The 13861-nt window shown below is 60.5% G+C and overlaps 2 protein-coding genes across 2 annotated transcripts in view; one reads left to right on the plus strand and one right to left on the minus strand.

The window, feature by feature from the left end:
• TMEM120B (transmembrane protein 120B) overlaps positions 1 to 1676 on the plus strand; it is a 37333-nt gene extending 35657 nt beyond the window's left edge. Inside the window, exons 10-12 of the mRNA XM_049767857.1 lie at positions 850 to 914; positions 1091 to 1159; positions 1492 to 1676. Coding sequence (XP_049623814.1) covers positions 850 to 914; positions 1091 to 1159; positions 1492 to 1605 — 248 coding nt within the window. The 3' untranslated portion in view covers positions 1606 to 1676. The remainder of the gene's footprint in view (positions 1 to 849; positions 915 to 1090; positions 1160 to 1491) is intronic.
• A 993-nt stretch (positions 1677 to 2669) lies between these two features.
• Positions 2670 to 9076, minus strand: RHOF (ras homolog family member F, filopodia associated). The gene is made up of 5 exons (XM_049767873.1): positions 8909 to 9076; positions 8742 to 8829; positions 5303 to 5412; positions 5103 to 5237; positions 2670 to 3564 (listed from the first exon to the last, which is right to left on the minus strand). Exons 1-5 carry the CDS (start codon positions 9047 to 9049, stop codon positions 3403 to 3405), a joined length of 636 nt encoding a protein of 211 aa, XP_049623830.1. The 5' UTR covers positions 9050 to 9076; the 3' UTR covers positions 2670 to 3402.
• Positions 9077 to 13861: the final 4785 nt, after the last annotated feature.

Genomic DNA, 13861 nt, shown 5'->3' on the forward strand with positions numbered 1-13861 from the left:
CCAGTGCTGATGCCTGGCTCTGTGTGCAGGGATCGATCCTGGGGTTGCTTAGGGAACAGACACTGAACCCAGCTTGGTTACATGCAAGGCAAGCTCCCTACCCACTGTACTACTTCTCAGGCTCCATTAAATTTTCCAAACTCTGGAGTTGGAGCGATAGTTCAGCGAGGAGGACATTTGTTTTGCACACAGCTGACCTGGGTTTGATCCCCAGCATTCCATAGGGTCCCCTGAGCCTGTGAGGAGTGAGTACAGGGGCCAGAGTGATAGGACAGCAGTAGACGATTGCTTTGCATGCGACTGACATTGGATGGTCCCGGGTTTGATTCCCGGCATCCCATATCCCGAGCCTGCCAGGAGCAAACCCTGAGTGCTGCCAGATATGGTCCAAAAACCAAAACGAAATTTAAAAAGTGAGCACAGTGCCAGGAATAACTCCTGAGCACTACTGGGTATGCCCCACCCCCCCAAAAAAAAATCCCCACAACTTTCTAACTTGTGATAGCACAGTGGGGAGGGCATTTGCCTTGTATGCTCGATACCCAGCATCCCATTTGGTACCACGAGCACCCCCTCCCTGAGCAGAGTCAGGTGTCAGGCCTAAGCATGTTGGGTGTGGCCCCAAACAAACAACTGCAGATCAGAGGAGCTGTTTTTGGGGGGCTGCCTCAGTGGCTTTTAGGGAGCTGTCTGCTCTGAGCTCTTACCCCTCTGGGCCTGTCTGTGGGTCTCTTCATCTGTGTTTGGGGCAGGTTAGTGTCTAGGTTGCTCACGCTGCTGCACATCGGGTGCTGGGGTGGCTGTGGGCTGCCGGAGCCCGCACACACTCCTGCACCCCTTCCTCCGCAGAAGGGTTCCAGTCGTGGATGTGGCGGGGCCTCACCTTTCTCCTCCCGTTCCTTTTCTGTGGCCACGTGAGTCCCTGCCCTGGGGGCCCGGGAACCCCTCAGGCTCCCACACCTGCATCCACAACCCCTGTGCTTCAGGGGGTTGTCAGTGTGTGTAGGGGTGGTCAGTCCCGGCATGGGGTTCAGGCTCTGGGGGGGTGCCTCGGGGAAGGGGGTGTCTGACCCCTGCTTTCCGCCCGCAGTTCTGGCAGCTCTACAACGCCGTCACCTTGTTCGAACTCTCGAGCCACGAGGAGTGCAGAGAATGGCAGGTGGGGCATGGGGTGTGTGCCAGGTGGTGTGTCTATCATGGGGTACATTGATGTGTGTGACATGTACCATGTGTGTGGTGTGTGATTGATAAGCTGTAGGTGTGATTGAGATGTTACATGATTTTCATCTGATGTGTGATTGTATGTGAGCTAAGCACGTATGCGTCATATGTGTCGGGGGATCTGGGGAAACCCGGTTTGCTCCTGGAAATAGTGGGAGGATATTTGTGGGACCCCAGGGAGCATTCCTGGAGACTTCCACACCCTCCTGCTGGCCCAGCAGGGGGTTTCCCTTCGGGGTGCCTAGCTGCTCTTGTCCCTGCTGCACCCAGGTGTTCGTGCTGGCGCTCACCTTCCTCATCCTCTTTCTCGGCAATTTCCTCACCACACTGAGAGTCGTGCACACTAAGCTCCAGAAGAATAAAGGCAAAGTCAAGACATCCTGAGCCCTCCTGGGGGCCCAGCCCTGAGGCTGCAGGGGCCCCCCACTTCCTATTTATGATGCCCCCTCCCTGCCCTGCCCCTCACCCCTGCACCCCTGCCCCGCAGCCTCCCCCACTCCTCAAGGCCTCAGCTGAGATGGGGCCAGTCTTCCTGGGGAGAGGCTGGACGCCTCAGGGAGCATCCATGTCCGCTCCTGCACCCCCAAACCCCCTAGCCTTTGGGGTGGGGTTTGAAAGGACCTCACAGGGCTGACCACTATGGACCGGGTGGAGGAGGCAGGGGCGAGGGGGAGCCCCTCTTCCTGGCCCAGCCACCCTGCTTCTGCTCCCCTCACCCCCATTGCCTCCAGGGGTGGGGGATTAAGTGCTCAGAGAACCCCCCCCAACACTGTCCTGCTGAGTGGTGCGGTGCCTGAAGCCATCACCAGGGGGCGCCCTGCCCCACAGCCTTTGGGAGGCTCGAGCTGTGCGAGCTGTGCAGTCTCCACCTTCCCTGAGCACAGGAGGGAAGAAGGTCTGGACTGTGGCCTGAGCCAGCTCCCCCACAAGGGCCTGTCGGGGTCCGGGTGGGGACTGCAATCCCACAGCTGGGCCCCCAAGTCCTGTTTACAAGGGGGGGAATGCCTTTGCAGTGAGCAGAAAGGCACATACTTGTGAATGTTTGGGTTTGGGGGCCACACCTGGTTGTGCTTGGGGTCACTTCTGGGGGTGTGAACCGGGAAGGCAAAGTGCCTCAGCCCTTGCACCTGGGTCTGGGAGCAGCCCAAAGCCCCTGGTTCTGCTTTGCAGACTGGACACCCCGTTTGATCTCAGCATCTCCCAGTCTCTGGGATGTGAGTGACCCTTGAGCAGAGCCAGGAGTAACCCCTGAGCACTGCCTGGCGTGACCCCAAAACAAAAACAAAACAAAAGTCTTCCTAGGACTAAGTGACAACCCCAGACTGAGTTCACAGAGAAACGCCTGAGGCTGGGGTGCCCCTCAGCTGAAGGGGCTCAGCCTGAACCAGGACTCTCAATCTGTGAGGAGTCAGGGTGGCGCTGTACCCTCCGAAAGACGAGGTTCAGACAAGCGGGGCTTGGACCTTTATTCATAGTAACTGCCCCAAGTCGCTGGGCCCTGCAGGCTAGGGCCGGGGAACCCTCCCACCTCCTCCCCTAGAATCTTTTGAGAGGCTCAAGGGGGCACCCAGCAGAGCTAGCTGCCTCAGAGGCAGCTAACTTCCGGGGTGCCCCACAGTCCAGCATGTGAGCCTGCAGCTGGCCAAGTGTGGCCTTTCTTGGGGGGTCCTGGCTCTATCACTCTGTCCTTTCAGAGGGGCTGCCACTTGGGAGCAGAACCAGGCAGATGACCCAGGCATATTTCTGGGGAGACATCTCCTGGGATGTGCCCAGCTCTGGGCAAGTAGCCAAAGAGGCCCCCACATCCGGGCTAGCCAGGGGCCTGTGTCCTCCTGATAGGCCCAGCCCATGGTGGACCCGGGTTCCCGGGGGCAGGAAGCCAGAAGTGGGGGGCTTGGGCGGTATCTCAGCAGCCCAGGGAGCCGGGTGGCACTTGGCCAGCCCACAGTGACCGTGACCGATGCGGCCTTCAGCTGCTGCTCTGACAGTGGACTTGAGGGGGCCCCCTGGGGACGGTAGGTGTGGCTCAGGCCACCAGGGCCCAGTACCAACCCCCACCTGGCCAGTCCATGGCCTCAATTCCTCCCCACACCCGCCCTGGCTTGGGAGAGAGACATTTCCAGAATGTTCCAAGGGTCGAAACGGCCTCAGATACGGCCTGGGGAAGTTCTCGGGGGTCCCTCAGAGCAGGAGGCACAGTCGCTGCTGCTTTCTCTGCGTCTTCTTGAGAGACCGCAGGCCCACCCGGGCCGCCTCCCGGAAGATCCAGTCAATGTTCTCCCGGAGCTTGGCCGAACATTCCAGGTAGCAGGCGGCTCGGATATGCTCGCTGGCACTCACGCCCTGGTGTGTGGGGGGGGGACACTCAGTCAGGGCTGGGTCTGCAGCTGGGGGGCCGGGAGGGGCTGATCTGCACCCTGAGCCCAAACCACTTGAAGCGCCTCCAGCCCAGCCCAGCCCAGCCCAAGCACAACTGAGGCCCATGAGCCTGGAGGCATCTTTATTTCTAAAGCAAATCACCTTTATTTATGCTTATTTCTCTCTGGATTAAAGGTTACTAGTTTTCCTTCCTGCTTCTTTTATTCTCCATCTCCCTGGCCTCACCCAGAAAGTCCCAAATGGGGGTCAGGCCATGCAGGGAGGGAGCCTGGCAGCGCCCCACAGACCCTCGGGTGGCAAAGCATAGACAGTCGCTTCACCCACTGGCCCCCATTTTCCCTGCAGCCATTCTGAGGATTGACTGAACGTTTTTGGGGAGGTGAGGGGGCCTCCCCCAGCAAGGCAAGTGTGACCTGACCTGCTATTTATGCTCTACCCCCCATAGGAACTCTTTTTGTTTTTCTTTTGGGTCACACTCAGTGTGCTAAGGGGTTACTCATGGCTCTGTGCTCAAAATCACTTCCTGGCAGGATCTGGGAGCTATATGAGATGCCAGAGATGGAACCTGAGTTGACCGAGTGCAAGGCAAATGCCCTTCCGGTTGTGCCATTGCTCCAGCCTCCTCCTCATTGGAACATATAATTTTTAAATTAATATCTTCATTTAAGCACCATGATTACAAACATGTTTGTAGTTGGGTTTCAGTTGTAAACTGACACCCCTCATTGGAACATTTAAAGAGGATTACTTTTGACTGTTTTTGCAAAGAGGGTGGAGGTGATTTGAGCCACACCCAAAGATGCTCAGCAATCACTCCTGGTGGGGCTCAGCCAGGAAGCCATCTACTGGGTCAGGGATCAAACTCAGGGCCTCAGAGCAATAGTACGTTGGGCAGAGCACTTGTCTTAACAGGTGGAGCTCCCTCTTCCCCAAAAAAGTATCCCTCTGGACAGACTGTCTCAGTCCCCAGCATCCCATATAGCCCCTGGTATGTGGGGAGAGATTCCTGAGTGCAGACCAGGAGTAAGCCCTGAGCCTCACCAGGTATGGCCCCAAAACAAGGAAATCACCTTTGCAAGGTGTGAGCTGCCCGAGAGCCATGCCCTTAGACGTCAGCAGCAACAGCATTGTGTTTTGTTTGTTTTTGAGCCATACCCATTGGCACTCAGGGATTACTCCTGGCTCAGGGAACAATTTAGGATGCCAGGGATCGAACCCAGGGCTATCCTGGATCAGCCGTGTTCAAGGCAAACACCCCATCACTGTGCTACCACTCTGGCTCCGGCATCATTGTTTGGTTTTGGAGCCATACCTGTTGATACTCGGGTTCCTTCTGGCTCTGCACTCAGGGGTCACTCCTGATGGGCTTGGGGCACCCTGTGGGATGCCGGGGAATAAACCCTGCGCGAGGTAAGTGCCCTCCTTGCTGGGCTATCAGACCCTGACATTCCTTTTGGGATGTGCATTTGGACCACGCAATCTCAGCCCTTCACCCACCTCACCTGCGCATAGGTGATGGGTTCCAGCTGAGCAGCCCGCAGTCGCCGCAGTATCTCCTTGTCCTTCCTCAGGTCAGTCTTGCAGCCAATGAGCACAGTGGGGGTCCCCCGGCAGAAGTGCGTGACCTCGGGGTACCACTGCGAAGGGGGAGGGTGTCAGGGTGGGTCCGCTCAGGGCACTGGGGGGGCAGGTGCAGCCTCACCTTGATGAGGACGTTGTCGTAGCTGGTGGGGTTCATGACGTCATAGCAGATGAGCACCAGCTGCGCGTTGTGGTAGGAGAGGGGGCGCAGGCGGTCGTAGTCCTCCTGGCCTGTGGTAAGAGAGCAGAGGCTCAGGGGTCCCTCCGGGGCTCAGGTTCTCCAGCTGACAAACCACAGACCAGCCCTGGTCCTGATTCTGGGTGTAGGGAGAGGAGGAGGGCACTGCTGGCAAGATGGGGGTCCCCAATTCTCCACATCGTTAAGCCAGGAGCCGGTGGGTGGGTGAGCACCTCTGCCTTCCCTGCACCACGGGAGACTCAGTCAGTGGCTAATTTCCTCAATTTTTCCATGTCAGGTATAAAGAAACTGCTATAAAATTTTTAAAAAAGCACCTTTGTGCAAGGGGTTGGAGCAATTGCATAGCGAGGGAGCCGTTTGCCTTGCGTTCGATCCCTGGCATCCCATATGGTTCCCTGAGCCTGCCAGGAGTGATTCCTGAGCACAGAGCCAGGAAGGAGTAAGCCGAGTCCCATTAGGTGTGGCCCCCAAACGAACAAAACGAAACAGCTTCATGCAAAGAGCCAGAGTCCAGCAGGCTCTGCATGGAGGAGGCCCAGGGTCATTCCCAGCACCCCAGCAGGGCCAAGAACAAAGCTGGGATTGTCCTGGTGCATGGTCCGTCCCCTCCTCCCCCAGCCAGATCTATTATCTCCAGATAAGACCGTTATGTTATGCACCGGGCCAGGTAGCCAGGCTGCAGTGGAACCCGAGTTCTCGGTAGTTCCCCAAGGACACAGAGACCCTGGCACCTTGGAGGGGACAGATGTCTGGCTGGGAAGCCGCCACAGTGCCCAGGCTCAGCGGTATGACTGTGACTTGCTGCTGCCCAGCTGCCAGTGCTGCCAGCTCCTACCAGCCGCCTCTTCAGAGAGCAAGGTCACCTCCACGGAACACAGCACAGAGGCCCCCGGGCCAGCCGTGTGGGTGGCAGCCGCACCAGGCCGTGCTCTCCCCCTGGCCCGTCCTTGCCAGGGGCCTTGGGGACATTGGGCCCTGGGCTGGGCAGTCTCTACTGACTACTGGCCATGGCTAACTGTCCCCCGAGACCTGGGCTGTCCCGCTGACCTGCAGCCAGTCCTGGAAAAGGGTTGAGGGCCACTTGGGGTCTGGCGGCACAGCCTACAAAAGCCGGAGGGAAACTTGCAGCCAGGATTCAGGATAGTGGGTACAAGACCAATCTGGGGGGGCGGAGAGATAGCACAGAAGTAGGACCGGGGTTCCATCCCGGGCATCCCTGATCCTGCCAGGAGCAATTTCTGAGTGCAGAGCCAGGAGGAACCCCTGAGTGCTGCTGGATGTGGTCCAGTCCCCAGCAACACTGTGTCTCCCGACTTTCAGAAAAAGTGATGGGGGAGGGAATGCACAGCTGCCTTGCATGCTAGCTGATCAGGGTTCCAACCCCAGCATCCCATGTGGTCCTCCGGCACCGGAGGGAGTGATGCCGGAGAGCAGAGCCAGGAGTAACTAACCCCTGAGCATCACGAAGTGTGGCCCCAAAACAAAGAAGAGATGCTGCAACAATATAGTCGGGTGTGGCCAGAAGCAAACATTAAAGCCAACAAAAAAGCCTATTGGTTTTTTCCTTTGTCCCCCAGTGGCCTGAGGGGAGCCCAGCTGGGGAGAAGAGGAGGGTCTCAGGGCCCATCCCTCACACACCTAACTTTGCCTTGGTGCAGTCTCCCTCCATCCCACATCAGAAGGGGGTGTGACCAGCCCTTGATAAAGCTGGGGGGAGGGTCCAGGGTCACAGAGACAGAAGCTCGGGGGCCAGATGTGCTGAGGAACACTGGAAATGAGCCCATGTAATCTGAGGGGCCCCAGGCCCAAGGTGAGAGAATTATCCATTTGTCCACTGAGATGCCAAGCGCTGCCCAAGAGGGTGCTAGGGGAGGGCTAGAAAGGGGGGAGGGCAGTTACCAAGTCTCCCACCTTCCTGCCTGTCCGCCACCAGCTACTGCTGGGGGACATGGGAGAAACGGGGTGCCCAGATCATGTGCTTGTGCAAAGATGGGCCGTGGCTGTATTGCTCCGGGGACGTTAGTCCCCGAGTTCCAGGGGGACCAGAGGTGAGGACAAGAGCAGGCAAGGAAGGACCTCAGCTGGGGGGGGGGGGCGCACAGACGGGCTTGAATGGGGAAGTACAGAAGAGGAAGGAACCTTTTGTGACAAGTGAGATTCCCCATCCCTCCCAAGAGACATAGGCCGGACACCCCCTGTGGCCCCTGAAACTCCACAGCCTCCTGTCCTCAGCTCAGACTAGAAGAGGGTGTTAGGTCCCCATCCCTTGCCCTTTGGTGTTCCCCCATACTGGCCCAGAGAAGCCTGAGAACAGCCCAGAATGGCCCACCCCGCTCCTGCCCAGGAAACGCCAAACCACCACAACTTCCTGCCCTGGGGTGTTGGAGCTTGTGGGGTTCACAGCCCCACCCCTCACCTTGAGGCAGGGTGGCTGGGGGGGAGCAGAAAGACCCAGAGCAAAGCCAGGCCCGAGGTGGAGGTCTAGGGGGGGTCACCAGCTTCTCCCCAGCATGGCTCCAGCCCTCGGGTTCCAGAAGCTTCTAGCACAGGTGTGCCTAGAGTCCCTCAGCCTCTCAGTCCCCCAAGTCTGTCCCCAAACATTCTCACAAAGAACAGGATGGTCACCTGGGACCGCACTCTGCAGTCCCGACCCTGGCAAGTAGCATCCCAACATTGGGGCTGAGCACCTGAAGTCATGCCCCCCACCACTCTCAGTTGGGGGAGAGTCTCAGGGTGAAAGTGGGGCGAGGGAGCTGCATGGTTTGTGGGGCTTCCATGCCCTTTGGGGTTCGATTCCAGAGAGCAACCCTCTCGCACACCGGGCACTGCAAGGAGGCAGTAGCCAAGCTCAGGCTGGCCTCAAGGTAGGGGGCACCGCACTTCCTTCCCGGCAGACCCCTTTAGGGAGCCCTGGGGTGTCGGTTGGGTTGGGCCTTCTGCAGAACTGTGGAGCACAGAAGACGGAGCACATGTTCCTATGTGGGGTTCCAGCCCATCCTGTGACCCCCCGAAATCAAGTTATCGGAAGTCTTGATGTCCCTGGATATTCAAGCACAAGCCCCACATGTCCCAGTGGCCTCCGAGGGTCCGGGCGGCTTCTGTCCGTCCACAGTGGCTTCCACAGTCAGTCCGCAGTGTCCAGTCTGTTAAGGGAGTGGGGCAGGTGCCCCCACCCCGGCCCCAAGCAGCCTGCTTGGGGGGACTTACTGCCAAGCAGGTGGCCAGCCCCTGGCCTCTCCGGAGACCATGTCCCCCAACCCCAGCATCCCTGTGTGGGCGGGGGCAGCTGGCAGGGTGGCTGGGAGGCCTCCGGGTGGGGGACAGGGAAGGGCTGGGGTGTGGGGGGCCCCCCCAAACTCACCCGCCGTGTCGTACAGGTTGAGGGTCACCTCCTTGCTGCCCACGGTCACGGTGGCCGAGTACTTCTCGAACACGGTGGGGGCGTAGCGCTGCGGGGAGGGCGGGCGAGGTTGGGGGCCGGCGGGCAGGGCGCCCCCACCCCGGGAGCCCTGCGGGCGCGGCACCCACCTCGGGGAAGGCGCCCCGGCAGTGCACCATGAGCAGGGACGTCTTGCCGCAGCCGCCGTCGCCCACGACCACGATCTTGAGCTCCTTGCGGGCCGGGCCGGGCCTGGGGGCGCCGGGGGTCGGGGCCGCGGGGGCGTCCATCGCCCCAGCCCGGCACTGCGCGCGGAGCAGCGGACCCGAACTGGAGCGCGCGAGGCGGGGTCCCCGCTGCCCCGCCCCGCTTTCCTCGCCTCCCGCCGGGGCCGCCTCCTCCAGGCAGCGCCCAGGCGCAGCTCCCTGCCTCAGTTTCCCCAGATGTGACCCACGGAGCAACGCGGAGGGGCCCAAGCGCCAAGCACGCGCGTCACGGCGCGCCCCCCACGGCCCGGCCCCTCCGATTGGCCGTGCCGGCCCCCTCCATCGGCCTGGGTGTCCTTTGATTGGCGGACACCCCGGCCGGGAGTCCGGTCCCCAGCTCGGAGATGCCCGCGGGCACCACCTGCCGAGGTGATGCCCCGGAGATGCCCGGCCGGCCCTGCAGGTGCCAGGGAAGATGCTAGCCGGAGGGTGGAGGCGTGTGTGCCCCCGGGGTGGCGGGGGAGGCCTGGGCACCCCTCTCGGAGGCTGCTGCAACGCGGACTCTCTCGCCCTCTGCTGGGCGCCGGGGAGCCATGGTAGACAGATCCCCAGAGGCCAGTGTAGACGGTGAGATCAGCAGGACCCCTACTTAGGGGGTGGGCAGAGGCACCCAGGCCTGCTCAGAGCGAGTGGAGGCCTGACGCTGCTCTGAGGGGCCCCGACTGCCCCCCCCCCAACCCAAGTGGTGTGCCTTGGGTTCTGGGGACCGACCTGGGGATTCTACTCGGCCCCATCTGACTCTGGAGCACTTACTTGGGGAAGGAGGTATTGATGTGCCTCTGGCCCCCAACCCCTTCCCTCCTGCTACTCTGACCCTTAGGCACATCAAGGCAGTGATCAGAGCCTGGGGTCGGGGAACCTGGAGCCTTGCAACTTGTAGACTCGGCTGGCCGCAGGGTCCAGGATGAGGCTATGTACTCAGGGCCTCTGCCCTCCCACCACCAACACCCAATTTCCAAGCTCTCAGCAAAGATCTTCATGGCGAACTTCACTTGGGGAGCCAGAACATAGCCATTTGCTTGCAAACCGCCGACTGGGTTTGGATTCTGCCAGAGTATTTCCAGAGTGCAGAGCCAGGACTAAACCCTGCACGCCTCCAGATGTGGCCAAGAAGGAAAGTAAACAAAACAAAAATATCACCTTTGCCCTCGTCCACCTGGCATTTTTCATGGCAAGGTTTCCCAGGGGCGCAAGGCAGGGTGTGGGCACCAGAGGGCAGTAGCCTCTGGAAGGTGAGCCGGTCACCAATGAACAGGACTAATCCATTCTTTTACATCAGCACAAGTTTATTCAGAGGAAACCACAATCCAGGCGCTTGGGAGGCCTGAAATTTGGGGGCCAGATGGTAAAGAGGGGCTCTGGGAAGCCTTGGAGCAATTGAGGGTAACAGCTGGGCACCCCGTGGCAGGGGCTGCGGTGAGGAGGGAAGGTGGCTGGAACCAGGGCGTGAGTACAAAGGAGTGGCAGGCATCAAAAGTACAAAGGACTGGGGGCATCTTAGGCAAAAGGTTTCTGACAAGGAGAAACTGTGACTGCTGCTGGGCAGGGCATGGCATCTTTGCAGGCTAGGTGACAAGAGGGGACCAGGTGGAGACTGGCCAGAAGCGAGATTTTTGGGACAAGAGACCCCAGTGAGTGAGGTACTGGGTAGACGAGGCCACTGACCTGGACAGCCTGTCCAGGGAATCTTCCCTTTAGGGCCTAGGGGCCCTTGAGAGCAAGAGGGGCTGAGGTGGGGTGCGGGGGATGGAGAAGACAGCCCTGAAACTAGGTTGTCAATGGCACAGGAAGAAGGAAGGAACGTCCCAACTTTCTTCCAAACCCTCCACCTTTTCCATCTGAGCAATAGTGGGGCTTAAAGTAGGGGTGAGGCCAGAAATGTTAAGTGTAGCAAGAGGCGGGGGGGGGGGGGGACCCTCAAACCTAGGTGGGACAGCTGCAGGGGTCTCACCAGCAGGGGAGAGTGTGTCTGAGTCAGACCCAGTTCCCTGGGTGGCTGGCTCGGTCGCTAAAAATACCAGAGCCAGCCCAGCTACCCAGAAGCCAGGGACCACCGCAGGGAGCCTACTCTTTTTTTGTTTGTTTGTTTTTGGCCACACCTGGCATTGCTCAGGGGTTACTCCTGGCTGTCTACTCAGAAATAGCTCCTGGCAGGCACGGGGGACCCTATGGGACACCGGGATTCGAACCAACCACCTTTGGTCCTGGATCGGCTGCTTGCAAGGCAAATGCAGCTGTGCTATCTCTCCGGGCCCAGGGAGCCTACTCTTACCTTACCTGGATGAGCCACTGCATGTATCGCATCACCAGGAATTCCTGGAGAGGGAAGGACCAGGGGCTGCAGGCTGCTTCTACAGAGCCGTGGGGTCACTTGAGTCTAGGAGAGCCAAAACTCAAGTGGCAGATTGAGGCCAACAGCACGGGTCAAGATGGGTCACGGCCGAGCCAAGGTTCCCCGCCAGAGAGACTGAGAGGATGGCTTTGGCTTTAGGCTGTCAGATGGTGTGAGTGGTGGGCACTCGAGGGAGGCCCAGGGCAGGACAGATCAGGCCCAGTTCTTCCCTGGGCACGACTCAGCCAAGGTCACTGGAGGCCAACAGCCAGCCAGGGAGCCTCTCCACCAGAGGGTCCGAAAGGTCACTCACTCACTCACTCACTCACTCACTCACTCACTCACTCACTCACTCACTCACTCACTAGTCAGGGCTCGGGCTTGGAAGGGGCGGGGAGCTTGGCACCAGTGGGGAGGGGCCAGCGGCTCTTCCGCTGGCGTGGCCCTCTGGGGCAGGCTCCCAGAGCGGGCAGGGAGTGTTCCCCCTGGGGAACAGCAGTGAACCGCTCCTGGACCCAAGCCCTCAAGGAGGGTGGGGAAAGAAAAAAAAAAAAAGGAAGCAGGCAAGGGGCACCAGCCTTCCAGATCTTTCCAGGTCATCCTCTGGCTCTTTCCAGACTCACGCCCAGACCACAGTTTAGCACCTAGTTGCAGCCTAATTGGCCGGGGGAGGGGCTGGAGTGGCGGAACAGGCTGGGGAGGGAGGGCAGGGGAGGGCGGGGTGGGGCGGGTGTACATTGTAAATCAATTATTTAACCACTCCAGGCCTGAGCCTCAGGGGAAAGAGTCACCTCCAGGGACAAGGTCACCGCGGCCCGGTGGAACTAAAGTCACCCCTTCCCTATTTCCCTCCCCCAGCTTCCTTCCCACCATTCAGCCTAGGCGGTGGTGGTCGGGGAAAGATGAGCTCACCCAGCTCAGGTGGAACCCAAGGCCCTCAAGGCTGGGCCCAAGGCAGGCTGTGCCCACGAGTGTCCTGAGGCGTGTCCTGGACTGGGACTGGGACTTCCAGGCGGCTGCTGAGATGCCAGGAGACAGCTGGCGCGGGCGGGGACGGCGCCCGAAATAACCCAGACAGCTGGGGCAAGGGGCCCAAGGCAGGACATCTGGAATTGTCCGGCAGCTGGTGGCCTTGTGACCTTGGGCGAGTCACTCCTCTGGGCACGAAGGATGGGTGACCCCTCTCTCCTAAATCACGGCCCCATCCCAATAAGCCCACGGAGCAGGAGCAGGCTGCCTTCTGGCCTAAACCCACATAGGTCGCTGGCGCCAGGCCCAGCTCAGTCCCTCCGCCCGCCAACTCCCCTGCATGGGCTCCAACAGCAACTCTGCGGCCCAGGACCTTGCCAGCCCGGATAAGAGGCACCTGGGCAACAACCCCAGGACAAGCCCCCATTTGGCTTGGCTTGGCTTGGCTTAGCCAAACCTTGCTGGGAGACCAGAGGGAGGGAAAAAGCAGAGAGCCAGGCTAGGGGAAGGCAGGCTGGGTCGGAGGGAGATCAGGGGTCATGGCCTCCCACCGTGGCCGGTTGGTCCCAGCGATCTGGAGAGGCAGGATGGGGACTAAAGGGGGGTGGAAAAAAAGGGGGTGAGAAGGGGTGCCCCAGAAGCCCCTCCTACGGTCCCTCGACAGACAAACACACACACAAACACGACCCGCCTCCATTTCCACCTCCACCCCCAGGGCGTGCAGCAGCCACCGGACCAGCTGGATCAGCCGGGCGGGCGGGGCGCAGAACGGGCCGGGCGGGTTTGGGGACCCACCCCACCCCCGGGGCCCGGGTCAGGCGCCCACCCCCAAGCTCCCGGACCTGGGAAAGGGAACAGGCCCGCACCTACCTCCACGGGGCCCGGCCGCACCCTAGGGTGGGAGCCATCGAGGGTGTGCGCCCCCCCCCCCGCAGGGCCTGGGGCAGGAGCCCCCCAGGACCTCTGGCCGCTCCTATGCGGGCGTCGAGGCTTTCCTTCCTCTGCCTGGTCCTGGGGCACCCCGGGGCCCCCAGACACCCAGCCACCCGCCTGGGGAGGCGGCCGAGCTGCTTGCTGCGTCACGCCGCCAACATGGGCTCCGGCCTCTGAGAGCGCCCTGAAACCCGAGCCCGCGGCCCATCACCCCATAGTCGATGGGAAGACACCCCTGGGGTCCTGGGGCCACCCCTCTGCACCCTCCAGACTCCCGAGCACTTTAGTGTTTGCCTTCCCTCAACATTTCCACCAGGCTCAGACACAGAAGACCGAGGGGCGACGCCCAGGCCGCTCGGGGAGGGTCATGGGGACCCCCCCAGCTCGCCTCTCCTGCACCAGGAGGGTCCAAGAGCCCCCCAGACCCCTCCTTTCCCATCCAGCTGCCCAACCTTCAAAAGCTCCTTCCCACCCCCCACCCACCCCACCCAGCCTTGGCAGCTCGGGCCTGCAGATTTTTATGTCCTCGAAGGGGCAGAAGGCACCTTTTCTTTCTTATTCTTTATATATTATATGATTGGACTTACCCGCTCAGCCCGGAG

This window comes from Suncus etruscus, chromosome 2 (genome assembly GCF_024139225.1).
Source record: "Suncus etruscus isolate mSunEtr1 chromosome 2, mSunEtr1.pri.cur, whole genome shotgun sequence".
NCBI lineage: Eukaryota > Metazoa > Chordata > Mammalia > Eulipotyphla > Soricidae > Suncus > Suncus etruscus.

Coding starts and splice junctions, on each gene's coding strand:
- RHOF (XM_049767873.1), bottom strand. CDS start 9,049: ATGGACGCCCCCGCGGCCCCGACCCCCGGCGCCCCCAGGCCCGGCCCG. Junction 5,413..8,741: donor CAACCTGTACGACACGGCGG/GTGAGTTTGGGG, acceptor CTCTTACCACAG/GCCAGGAGGACTACGACCGC. Junction 5,238..5,302: donor ACGACAACGTCCTCATCAAG/GTGAGGCTGCAC, acceptor CCCCCTTCGCAG/TGGTACCCCGAGGTCACGCA.